Consider the following 13,235-nt stretch of genomic DNA (forward strand, 5'->3'; position numbering starts at 1 on the left):
TCCAAAACGAATAATAATATGCGTAAAAAAACAATGTTAGCTTACGGACACAACGACGTAGATATACGTTTATTGCAAAAAAAAATATTTACTAAGTTAGTGCAAATACACCTACTACGTACTTTGATGTACTTAAGCTCATTTGAATTTGAAAACAGAGTGCGCATTTCTGTGAAAATATTAGTATGTACCAAAAAAATGAAAATAACAGGACACCATTTATAATTATTATTATATTTGGCGTACAACTTTTCTTTTAGGATCGAAATATTTAAGTAATTCAATCTTTCAGCAAATTCTCCAGTTCCAGTTAAGTGTTGTTTCCAGTGACATGAGAACAGCTTCTACATGCTGCTACTGGGCTCTATAGTGGGCGGCTGGTGCTTGCGCCTGCGCAGGTCGTCGCGGAACAGCACGAGGTGCTCGTAGTGCTCGGCGGACGCGTCGAGCAGGTCCACACACACGCGCACCGCTGCCGCCTGCCGGTCCTTCTCGACCTCCATCGTCTTGTCTGTCGCCTGGCTCACCGTGAGAACCTTCTCCACCATATCGTCTAGTCTGAAAGACATTCATTTTTCCATACTGATACTTTCATTACATTAATTCTATCTACATAACATAGGGTCATGGCTGATCATGGTTATACAGGCGTGATGCTTTTCGGGGATCCCCCCGAAGGGGTAGGCACAGGTATACAGTACACCCACTCTTCGCCAGCTATGTTAAATTCCACGTAAAAACGTGCAAACCCATTGATACTTATTAGCCGGGCACCAATGCTGGAAACCATGTGTTTCCTTTTCAAGCAACCAGACCGCGCGACCGCGTCCAGATTTGCAGATAAATCATAATAGTGCAACGCGGGCCTCCGGCGAAGTAAATACTTCTTAGATTTTTTAAATTACACTAGGTACTATAGAATATGGACAGTCAGCAGTTTTCAGGGACAAGGTGCGCACGAAATCAAAGATTACATTTAAATAATTAAGACTAGGTATATACATTACACCTATACTATCTGTGTCTATCTAGATACTGTCAATATCATCCTATTAAACTTAACATTTTTATTTTAGCAATATGGAGAACGTAAAAAAAAATGCGTCTTGATGTGTACAAGTGGGTATCTCTCGGAGTAGTAAGTGTAGCTACAAGTAGTCTATTCCAAAAACATATATTATTATGCTTCTTAACCACACCCATACTTACTTTCTTTTCCTGATCTCCAAGAAGAGGCAGAAGAACACGACTAACACGACGATAACGGCAGTATTCAGCTGCGGCCAGGTGAGGTACTGCGAGATAACGTGGAACCGCGAGATCCGAAACTTGGGCACCACATCCCACACAGAGAAACCTGGCACCAGCAACGTCAGAGGCAACGAGAACACCAACACCAACCCCACCAGCGTCACCACATCGCACTCAGACTTGTCAGACATTATTGTAGGCACGGAATATTGAGGATTTTGAACGACATCTTACAGCATGATAAAATTTTGACGAATTATAGTTACGTCAAATTAACACGCCGAGTCATAGAGCAGCATAAGCGCTGAGTAGCTACAAGACTTTTTTAAATGTCCTTGTCATGGTGCAGAATAAGTTGGAGAGCTAAAAAGGTTGTCATAGCCCGCCTGTGGCCCTCTCGTTAACAAATACGAGAGGACCAAAGGCGTTAGTGGATGTGGTCCAGTCTTTATTCTGTAAGTAAGAATAACCATTGGGATCCAAAACTTGCGAGGCAGCAAATGGTTGAGCGCGGCGGCGACGTCCGTCACATGCCTAGGCCGGGCGTCGTCGCCACTCGTGCAGCATATCAATTTCGACTAGGTACACACAATAAAATTGGACGGTCTCCGAGGAGGGCTTAAACGATTCGCCGTTTTGTCTCCGGGCCCAGCTGCGTAATGACCGGAGCAGGAAAAAATTGTCAGCAAGAAAACGCGAGGGTAGTCGGGTTTATGTGCGCGCGGCAGCTGGCGGCACGGCGACGCGCTCCTAACGGCCCCTGCTTACCTCGCAAAACCCGCGCCAATTTTATTTATCGAAAATATAAACCGATTTGCGGAGGGCCCTCGTAAATTCTGAACGGCTGATTTATGACCGCTACGGAGCGCGCTTAAACAAAGTTGCTTCTTGAGAACCTCTACTCTTTCTTTACCTACTTCCTTATGATGACAAGAGAGATTTGTAAGAAAAGAAGGATGCGTTTCGTCTAGTTTGACATAGGTATAGTAGCGAATGACCGATCACATTATAGGTACTGTGTTTACCTATTAAGAGGATCTTTGACTCTCATTAATTGGATAATATTGTTTTGCAATTTTGGGCAATTCTCCTCGACATGAGAGTAGGTAGTAATAAATTCGTAAGGTCAGATACGATGTCAGGTCACCAGCCCATACCTTACAATAAGCTTTTCGGGATGATAATCAGTATCAAAAGTATTGTTTTATGTAACGCAACAAGTTAACTAGATATTTGGTCACACACCTAACTTATACGCGTTTACAGTGCCAAAGAAATAAATGAATAATAAACACCATGTAACTTTTCGACTATTCAACGAAAAGCTTTAAGTAGTTCACTAAGTCTAATTTGATAAAGTATCGCGTGCCAGTAAACGCTTCCTCATCACTCGTCTTTAACAAGAGTTGTGGAGAGTGGGTCGGTCGCAACAGTTCCCCGAGGTAGCCCCGTGGTATTGAGACGAACCACGCAAATCAATTAAGTACACCATTTGAGGGTTTCTTTGCGTGTTTTAACAGCAACAACCATGCTTTAGTTATATCAAAAATTTCCTCATACTAAGTCATCGGGAACAGTCTCCGTGGTCTAGTAGTTAGTGAGTTAGGCTCACGATCTGGAGGTCCGGGTTCGATTCCCGATAGGGACATTGTCGAAATCACTTTGTCGAACTGTCCTTTGTTTAGTAAGGACTTTTCAGGCTTGAATCACCTGATTGTCCGAAAAAGCAAGATGATTCCGTGCTTCGGAGGGCACGTTAAGGCGTTGGTCCCGGCCATTAGTCGTAAAAACACTTCCACCAACCCGCATTGGAGCAGCGTGGTGGAGTATGAATTTTGAGTATGAGTACAAATTTTGTATAGGAATTAAGGAGGTGGGATAGGCTCACAGCGTTTTGGCTTATCCTACTTCTGAAAAAGCAAAAGCTTTGTATAAAATAGTTAACTGTGCTTTAAGAAAAAGGTAGCTTAAGTTCAGGATTTGTTTATGTACACACACTCATTTGTACTGAGTCTTTCATCGGGAGTGGCATTATCAGTCCCTGATAAAACCCTATGTAATAATAAATAAAAAAATGTATTAGTCATCGATATGATACAACCAACTAATCATTGATTAGCATTAGCCGTGTGACCATCCAGTACCGATGGACCTACGTCGGTCCATTACAAGCAAATTGCACCCGAATTCATTTACCTTTATGAAGGGCAAATTGTTTCGGTGAGTCCCCAATCAATTTACTAAATTGATCTCTGGTTTATGACGAACTTTCGGTGGATACTTGTACTTCGATATAGGTGATTCACGGTATGCCCCCCTATTATACCGTCATGCATGATGAACTGATGATTATTGCGGCATAAAACGGAAAACTTATTAAGTTCCATGTTGCTTACAAAGTAATACACATCACAAACAGACGAGTGGGTCGAGCAATTACACAAGTCAGATACTTTTAATACGAATTCGAATAGATATGATAAATCGAATCAAATGTAATTTATTGCAACAAAACATACAATCATTTTTAGCAACATTATTTGCTAAAGACCGAGTTGTGTTAAAGTAGAATCATTTAGTAAAGACTGTAATATTGTAAAGTTGTTTTAAAAGAAACTGTAATATCAGAATGGGTCAGTCTGAGGACAGACTGAGAGCAGGATGGCCGAATGTAAGAATGGTAGGCCGAATGAAACGGAGCGTTAAGGTGTTTGAAAGAGCGCGATGAGCGAGCGAGAAGAAAGAGGTTTGCAGATCAAAAGTTGGTTGTTTTTATGGTCGAAGATGTAAAATAGATAAAGCTCGAAAACAAACAAGTTAGTATAATAAATATAATCGTTTTCCATCATTCCCCGTCCCACAATTTTTGGGATTTCCTATCGTCTTAGGTATTGAAGTAATCAAATGTCCTAGAAAGAGACGTCCGACCAGGTGATCGCGTACAATGTAGTGGACACTGTATGTGTATAGATTGTTGTATCACTGTACAAAACTCCATAATTATCATGGCGTCACTAAACCAAGTGACCTGTTTCAAAAATAAAACATTATCTGAAATATACCATCATTTATTACATTCTATATATATATGGCTACAAATGTAAAAAATATCAGTCGCCTTATAAGTATAATAGCTAAATTTACTAACAGTAATAATTAATAATCCATTAGCACATTATTTAAAAGTGTATAATAAAAATATTACTATAACATTGTGAAATTATGCAGAAATTGCAATTTAAATATAAAATATTTGAGACTAAATTGGTTATTGATCACACGAAAAAGAAACTTAAAAATAAAATATAAATAATATCATGTTACTAGTCTTAGGAACATAATAAATTATTATATTAACCCAAATACAGATCTTTTCATTTTTCACAATGAGCAGTATACTTCTTTATCATTCTTGCAATATTTACATATATTTTATTTATTTCTCTACATGAGTTTTAAACCAGTATCGAACACAGTTTGAAGAACGCCGCAAAAAACAATACGTAAGTTGTGACAGAGACTAGATGGTTAATATTCAAAAATATATATAAAAAAATAAGTTGCATTACAAACAAATTAATAAGATTTGATATAATTAGAAGCCGGAAAATACGAGTCATTCATTAAAAAATGCTTCCCTGTGTAATAAATTATTATTATGTACATTTTTATTACTACCTATTTCAGAATAATAACATTAAGTATTATCCAAATTGTGAAGTATTTTAATTCAGCGCTTGTTATCTGTTATTTATACACCTATCGACTTTCATTTTACATATTAGAACAGTTACAATCTCACTTTCAGAAATTGACGAGGATATCTATATAATATATTATGTATATGTATAACGTCAACGTTTAATGATATTTCAATCAACGTTTGGCCATATCATTAATGTAGGTGCTATGTGGTGTAATAAAAATGTGAATAGTCGATTCATTTCCTCGGTTCAAAATTATTTTCCCAATCAATACTATCGATATGGAATATTGTACAATTACATTGATTCGTCGATAATAATATCAATCAAGTTTGAAATATAATCGACACCAGCGCCACTACCGGTGGATAATATTACTAATTTCATAAAATAAGACCATTCCATGCAATGATCAATTCTAAGGGTTGTATTAATAAACTAATCTCAGCTTCGAGACTGCCCTCAAGATCATGTCAATGTCACAATTCTTATATAAAAACAGACTTGAGGGCAGTCTCAGCTGAGATTAGTTTATTAATACCACCCTAAGATCTGGCCACGACATAGAAAATAATTGGTTGAATGATCGCTCTTCGCACAGTCTAAACTACTGGACCTAGAAGCATGAAATCTTGCACAAAGGTTCCAAGTGACGTAAGTGAGCACTTAGAAGGGATTTATTGGAAATTTGTCTCCTAAAGGGATGAAAGTTTATAATTAAAATCCACGCGGAAGAAGTAAACTAGTCCAATATGACAATCGGCAGCTGCCGAAACGAAATAATATCTATAAGCAGCTGCTTATAGATATTATTTAGCTTGTAAGTTATGTGTTATTCCGTGCATTGTTTTATACTGTGGTGTTCCTTTTTTATAAACGTTTCTTTCTTTGTGTCTTTCTTTCTTTATATTGTTTATTTTTCTGTTGGTAATGCAAGTTTATATTGCTGAGCTACGTTTTGCAGCAAAGCAAATAAATTACGCGTATAACACGTTAGTGACAAGCTATCTGTTTGGTTTGAACACTGCCATAATTTTTCGTAAATCAATAACTATTTCGTGTTTTCCACAAATGAATACCCATTATGCTTTGGTTTCCCGTGCTTCGGAAGGCACGTTAAGCCATTGGTCCCGGGCTACTAGCCTAAATGCCTCTACTAACCTACAGTGGAGCAGAGTGGTGGAGTATGCTCTATACCCCCTCCGGGAGCAGGGGAATGAAGGGAGGCCTGTGCCCAGCAGTGGGTCATATATAGGCTGTTTATTTTGTATGTTTATGCTTTGTCAATAGTTTTACTAATTATCCTTGATATATGTTACGTAGTATGTTGTAGGCACTCGGGATTATTTAAGATCACTTTAATATGACATAGTTACATCTATAGGCTAATAATGTATATTATTTGGCGATTTCAAAGTGGTATCTATACTTAAAATAATTTGCTAAAAAACATCTTCCCTTAAAACTAATGAGATTAACATTCCATAAAACTTAACAAAAACTATGAAAAAATGACAGTATAAAGTAAATAATATTTAATATCCTAAAGCTCTGTCCAGCGCATACGAAGCTAAATTAGAGTTAAAAAAGAATACTTTTCAGTATCAGTTTAAAAATGCCACACTCGAAGCAGCTCATCTAAAAAAAAAACAATATTGCAATTTGACATTTGCTCATATAAAAGTAATGCAAATAAATGTCAAACAGCCATATCACTTTTTTAGACGAAATGCTTCGATGTAGCCCTATTCTAAACCATATATTATTTCTTTTCCAGTTTCTTCTCATTATCTTCAAACCATCTTTTTAATATAAAACCTCAACTACATGGGGGTAAGGCAGGATTAATAAAAACATACCAGAACATACCAGAAAATCAGCAAAATGATGGTTAGAGCTAAACCAATTTACTTTCTAAATTAGCTTCTGTCACGACGAACATCGACTATGTTATCTAGTTTTTGTTAAAACAGCTGCATTAGCGTTGGTCCAGCAGACTAACTAGTTCTAGCTTCTAATAAAAAATGGATAAATATTTATACTTTATAACTATACTTATGCATTCAATATTTTTTACTTATGATAATTAATTAGAATTCCGTATAAAACTATTATTATGTCAAATGTAGAATGCCATGGGTAGGTATTTTTTACTATTTAATACTTTTTTATAATTTTACCTTCATTTGAATTGACTGTAGCGCCATCTGGTACCTACTACCCGCACGAATTATGAAATGCTAAACTTGTCAAGTTGTGACCAGACGTGGTAGTTCCGTCACGATGCACTAGATGGCGATTTCCAAATTTTCAATGGCTTCCATAAGGCTGGGCACAGAATCCACTTTCATTCCTCTCTTACGCAAAGCATTCAGTTCTTCAACTAACTTTGATTTGTCTCGTCCTAATGTCTCCCTGGAAATATAAGAAAATAAGCTTATTTCTTATTATCTGTGGTAGGTGGCTTTATTTACCTTGAAATGTTAATTGCCAAAGGAAAAGATTCTTGTGTGTGCCTGACTCGCGCACTACGGGTGACGTGTGCAGAATACTTTACAACTGCACACCACCCGAACATAAACATTTTAGACGATGCGAATTCAATAAATCGCGAACGAAAAAGTAAAATAAAGCGATAAAGCAACACAATAGTTACACCAAAAAGTTAAAGTCCCCTCTTTATTTCACTTTGTTACTGTATCTTTGTTTTCTTGTGTGTGCAAATAAAATACTTTGTTACATTAGTTCATGTTACATTACGTTATTTTACGTAAGGTTACGTCACAATTGTCTGCGTAAATTAATATAGCAAATACAACATTATTTAGTGAGCAAAGTCTTAGGGTAGATTGGCACTGTTTCAAACTTTTTAGAGTGCAATTTTTCCACAGCTGGGTTTTAGTTTATAGCTTATCATACTGTACTAACCATATAGAAATGCAAGTGTGCAACAGTGGTGCGTACATAAGTAACAGGTCGGAGTCACTGACTGCTTCATATCTCCTCAGTGCCAGCTGCGCCCATTTTTCCACCGGGCCCGCCAGAGCACCACCACTTGCCGGTGCACAAGCCACAATACGACATAGTACGCTTAATACTACACGAGATCTATCTGTGTAAACCTGGAATCGGAAAGATATCATGGTCAATAGTCAAATACATATAATTATATAAGATCATACCTTTGGGGTAGGCAGAGACCAAAAATAAATAAATAAAAAATATAAAATAAATATATGTTGTAAATTAGGTAAATATAGTTAACAGAACTATTATTGGTGCAGATTCTGGCAAATAAAACTTAATTTTATTTACGAGAGGAGCTCGGTGGCGCAGCGGTAAACGCGCTCGGTCTGCGATTGTTGAAGTTAAGCAACTTTCGCAAAGGCCGGTCATAGGATGGGTGACCACAAAAAAGTTTTCATCTCGAGCTCCTTCGTGCTTCAGAAGGCACGTTAAGCCGTTGGTCCCGGCAACATTCGCAGTCGTTAATAACCATCAATCCGCACTGGGCCCGCGTTATGGTTTAAGGCCCGATCTCCCTATCCATCCATAGGGAAGGCCCGTGCCCCAGCAGTGGGGACGTTAATGGGCTGGTGATGATTTATTTACGACTTTCTTTTGACTGCATTAAAAATAGTACCATTTACGATAAGTGCAAGAGAGATACATTGTTTATGTTTATGTTTATGTTAGTGGGCTCTGTTTTCCGCATTTAGACTCTAAGATGGCCCATTATGCGTGAAATTGTTGACTACGTAAGCCAACCTATCTCCTTCCAGAAGCTCAGAAGCCTCCTGGGGTTTTCACAGGCTTCGCGGAGCGACCCCATTCCTTTGAGGATTTTAACCCGTTGTGCTGACACTCCCGTGCATTCCAGGATTACATGGGGGGCAGTTTCTTCTGCATCCAGACAGCCTCTGCAAAGCGGGCTGTTCGTTATCCCTAAGTTAAATAGGTGCTTGTTGAGTGGACAGTGACCCGTAATACTGCCCACTACTATTCGAAGGTCATTGCGGTTTAAACGAAGCAGTCGGCGAGTGAAGCTCTTGGATATCATAGGCATGATATCCTTCAAGGCAAGAGAGATACGCTAGTTTTACAATTCTCAAACTAATTTAAGGTTGGAGTCTGTAGGAATCAGCATCATTATGTAACTATATTACTAATTACAAAAGATGCTTGATGGATCTCCACTGGCAACTCTGATAAAACTATTACCAATAATGTATTTTCTTTAATCCACATGTCATCAATCCATTATGCTATGATCAATGGTTGATTGAAGATTGATTGAAATAGTTTTTTTTTTTTTTAAGAACACCTTGGTCACAACCAAACTATTAGAAAACTCCTTACTATCGTATAGCATCACCCCATAAACAATTAATATGTTGCATGATTGAAAATGTATCGAACCCCATGAAAGTATAAAGCGCTGAGTTGTTTGAAAAAGTACATTGGCTCCTTTTATCCCCTGTTGGGATGTAGGGCTGGCAACACTGGCTAATTTAATTTATTTTTTATCTTCTATGTACCTATTGGTTAGCAAACAATAGGATTGTCTAAGGATATAATTATGAAAGTTAATTACTATGAAACATTTATGAGCTTAGGAACAATGGAATCAATGACATTAGTGCTAGAAGGTTATTGGTTTGCAAGATACTATAGACTCATATCTATATTGGTGATAAATAACTCATGGCATGATAAAAGGTAATGAAACCTTATAAAAATCAATTTTCTTAAACCATCTAAAATAATATAAAAATATAAAATTAAATACATTTTTAGAGTAAATACATTTTTGCTAGATAATTAGTAAAATAAACAATTCTTAATTACTGTTGTTAGGTGAATACAACAACTAATAGTGTTACTTTTGCTAATTAAATATGCATTCATTAACTTATTAATAACTGATTGCTTGCATAAAAATTTTTCAAAGTGAATAATTAAAAATAAAATTACCTTATTTAACAATTTAAAGCTTGTTTCAAGAACAGACAGTGCTTGGTCAAACTTGTTTTCAGCAACAAGTCTTCTGGCATCATTTAGTTCTACATCCTTGAAAAACGCTAGAGCTGCTGGGGACTCCCTGAGCCTTGAATCATTGGCTATCAGTTCCAACAGTGACTCAAATGATGCACATCTGTTTGATATTAAACTAGGATCAAAATTACCCATTACCATCTGAAAATAACAATCACATGAACTTGTTTACTTAGATATGACTCACAGCGGTGTTGTCACGAGACAAAACGCGATGAATAATGTTTGATATCATAATCACAAAGACTTCACAGACTAAGTTAATGTAAGAGAATTTTAACACTTTAGTATATTTTTTAGTTTTAGTTATTTATAAATATTGAATTAAAAAATAATCAAGAAGGTTGCTCAAACTTATTATTACCTTTCTTGGGAAAGACACATTGTTCAAGAGAGTGGGATTGTCCTTTTTTAAGCCATTGTAAAGGTCTAGGAAGTGTGTGTACCGGCGTTCCACATTCGCGGGGTCCTTGTCAAACCTGGTTTCCACCTCTTTGTTATCCTTCGTGTGCCGTACTTGTAACATATAAGCAACGAATTTCTTTTCTTTATCCACACCCTCCACAGTACGCGACGACACTATCTCAAACTTTAACATGATCACTTCTACTTGGATTGACTTTTAATTATGAGAAAATTATAACGATATAAACGAACAAAGCGTATTTTTCACGATAACAACAAAGAAATACAATTAAAATTAATATGAGGTTGAGTCGTGTCGTACACAGACGACTATTGTTGACAATGACAAAGAGCAAAGAGTAGATGACAGTGACAGTGACATATTTTATTTTATTTTTCCCCGAAGGGTAAGGCAAAGGAAACTATGCCCATACAGCCATGTCTTACGTATTTTTTTCCTTGGTGGTTTATGAAATGATGAAAGGTGATGACGATGAATGATGAAACCCACCCTCGGAGCAGACTCCTACTCCGAACCCCAAACGAATTAACTCAAAAGTCCGCATAAACTTTCGAGTTATGAATACACTTTGTTTATTGAATATTCCGATATAATAACACTATCGCGAATGTTTTCCGACTAACTTAATGCGATCATTGACCACAAAACACCACTTCGTATTAAATATTTTGATTATTCAATGAAGAAAGCAACTGTCCAACTGTCCCATTCCATTGACATTAAGAGCAGTCTTATGTGAAGATAATAATATCCATGTTGCCTAGGGCGCCTAGGGGCCCTAACCAATTAGCGCGGTCTCACACGGGAGGATTCTAATAAGCCGCGCCTCTCATCACGGTGCTCTCAAGGGGTGTGGGACTACCGAAGTATCCAGGGAGCGACTTTCCAGGCTACGTTCCTTAACCACAAAATATAGATGGCGCTGTACAGATTTTCCTCCGTTTAACTTTCTAATTTTTATTTATTTTTATTTATTTTTTATTTTATTATCTTTGTTTTTAGGTATATTTTAGGTATAAATGACCATTTTTATTACACCAAGCCATCTATCTAATCTTTAAGTGGCCAGAAAGAAAGGATAGGTACACTCCATACTCCTTCAAATATAGGTAGGTACCTATCTCAGAAATTTGTATTGTAACTTTTCGAGCATTGACTTGTATTTTATTTGCTTGCATACTGGCGAGTGCATGATACAAGGCATATTAGCAAATAATAAAGTGACGTGTTCAACTTAAAATAAAATTAGGTGATGTCTTCTGCAATCAGTACTAATCAGAACAAGATAAAAAATACTTACACGACGTGTTGCGTTCTGCACGACGAATATAAATACAAACCCAGTTATAGCTTATATAAGCTCTTTTGCGTGTTGATGCTGTTGACAGACAGAGAAGCAAACACAACGGCATAGGAATTAAAGAATGAAAACAACACTTTCCAACACAGTGATGTGACCAGGGGCAGCTCGGGTAGGTCCGGAGGGCTCCAAAATATTTACGAAACAAAGAACTCAAATTGTATAACATTTATAAGGATTTATATTATTGCATTTACGATTTATATTATAATTATAATAACAGCATGGTTTTGGGCGTTAACGATCGACATCACCGAAAACTATATCGATTGTTGCAACTAAAATAGCAATATCAGCCAACATTAAACGTCTCGCCAATCTTGCTACTCCCATCAAGTGTGTACAAGATGCTGCTCGAATATGCGTGCGATAAGGCTTGGATGTACCATCAGAAACTATATGGAGCCCCAGCTCACCCTTCGGTGTTTCCGTCGAGGTATATGTAACACCAGGCGGAACAGGAAAGCCTTCAGTCACCAATTTAAAGTGATGAATAAGTGATTCCATAGAAAGTTTCATTTCGTTTCTTGTCGGGAGACATACTTTAGAATCATCCGTTTTGATTTCTCCTTCAGGCATGCTATTTAATACTTGGTTAATTATTCTCAAGGACTGCCGCATTTCTTCCATACGCAGTAAATGTCGGTCATAACTGTCCCCAAAAGTACCAACGACGCAATCAAAATCGTAGTGCTCATATCCATCATACGGAAAAGCAATGCGTAAATCCCATTTCACGCCGGTACACCGCAGCATCGGTCCAGTGAATCCAAGGCTGATAGCTTCATGTGAACTGACTACCCCGATACCTGCAGTCCTGGCATAGTACAGTCTATTACCCGTGACGAGATCTTCAGTTTCATCAAAGCGCACTCCCAACTTTTCACAAAACTCATATATGTCATCAAGAAATCCTATTGGCAAATCTTGAGATACCCCCCCGATTCTGATGTATGCGTTATGAACACGAGAACCACAAAGTCTTTCGAAATATTCGTAAATTTTCTCTCGCTCTTCGCACATCCAAAAGAAGGGAGTAATACCACCAGCGTCGAGTATAGTTCCTGAAACATTTAGCATGTGATTGGCGAGCCGGCTGATTTCAGTGCACAACACACGAATAGCTTGAGCTCTCGGAGGAGCTTTTATATTTAGCAGCTTCTCGACAGCAAGCGCGTAGGTTTGCTCATTCGCCATAGTCGACACATAATCCAAGCGATCCATGAATGGTAAATTCTGATAGTAATGTTTGTGCTCCATTAATTTCTCGGTAGCTCTGTGTAAAAATCCGATGTGTGGATCGGCTCGTACGACTATCTCCCCATCGAGCTCCAGTATGAGACGCAGCACGCCGTGGGCCGCGGGGTGTTGCGGGCCAAAGTTAATCCACATGTTCTTCAGTTTACGCTCCACTGGTGGCAGCCTGCCGTGGTAGATC

The 13,235-nt window shown here is 37.7% G+C and overlaps 3 protein-coding genes across 3 annotated transcripts; all 3 read right to left on the minus strand.

Annotated features, from left to right (window-relative positions):
* Positions 1 to 305: 305 nt before the first annotated feature.
* Positions 306 to 1,442, minus strand: LOC126369897 (uncharacterized). Its single transcript, XM_050014504.1, has 2 exons — positions 1,210 to 1,442; positions 306 to 558 (listed from the first exon to the last, which is right to left on the minus strand). The coding sequence occupies exons 1-2, from the start codon at positions 1,440 to 1,442 to the stop codon at positions 345 to 347; spliced, it is 447 nt and encodes a 148-aa protein (XP_049870461.1). The 3' UTR covers positions 306 to 344.
* Positions 1,443 to 6,271: 4,829 nt separating this feature from the next.
* On the minus strand, positions 6,272 to 10,770 carry LOC126369823 (sorting nexin-20). The gene is made up of 4 exons (XM_050014391.1): positions 10,375 to 10,770; positions 9,930 to 10,151; positions 7,884 to 8,077; positions 6,272 to 7,370 (listed from the first exon to the last, which is right to left on the minus strand). The coding sequence occupies exons 1-4, from the start codon at positions 10,606 to 10,608 to the stop codon at positions 7,244 to 7,246; spliced, it is 777 nt and encodes a 258-aa protein (XP_049870348.1). The 5' UTR covers positions 10,609 to 10,770; the 3' UTR covers positions 6,272 to 7,243.
* Positions 10,771 to 11,950: 1,180 nt separating this feature from the next.
* On the minus strand, positions 11,951 to 13,222 carry LOC126369850 (NADH dehydrogenase [ubiquinone] iron-sulfur protein 2, mitochondrial-like). The gene has a single exon (XM_050014420.1). It carries the CDS (start codon positions 13,187 to 13,189, stop codon positions 12,035 to 12,037), a length of 1,155 nt encoding a protein of 384 aa, XP_049870377.1. The 5' UTR covers positions 13,190 to 13,222; the 3' UTR covers positions 11,951 to 12,034.
* Positions 13,223 to 13,235: the final 13 nt, after the last annotated feature.

This window comes from Pectinophora gossypiella, chromosome 1 (genome assembly GCF_024362695.1).
Source record: "Pectinophora gossypiella chromosome 1, ilPecGoss1.1, whole genome shotgun sequence".
Lineage (NCBI taxonomy): Eukaryota > Metazoa > Arthropoda > Insecta > Lepidoptera > Gelechiidae > Pectinophora > Pectinophora gossypiella.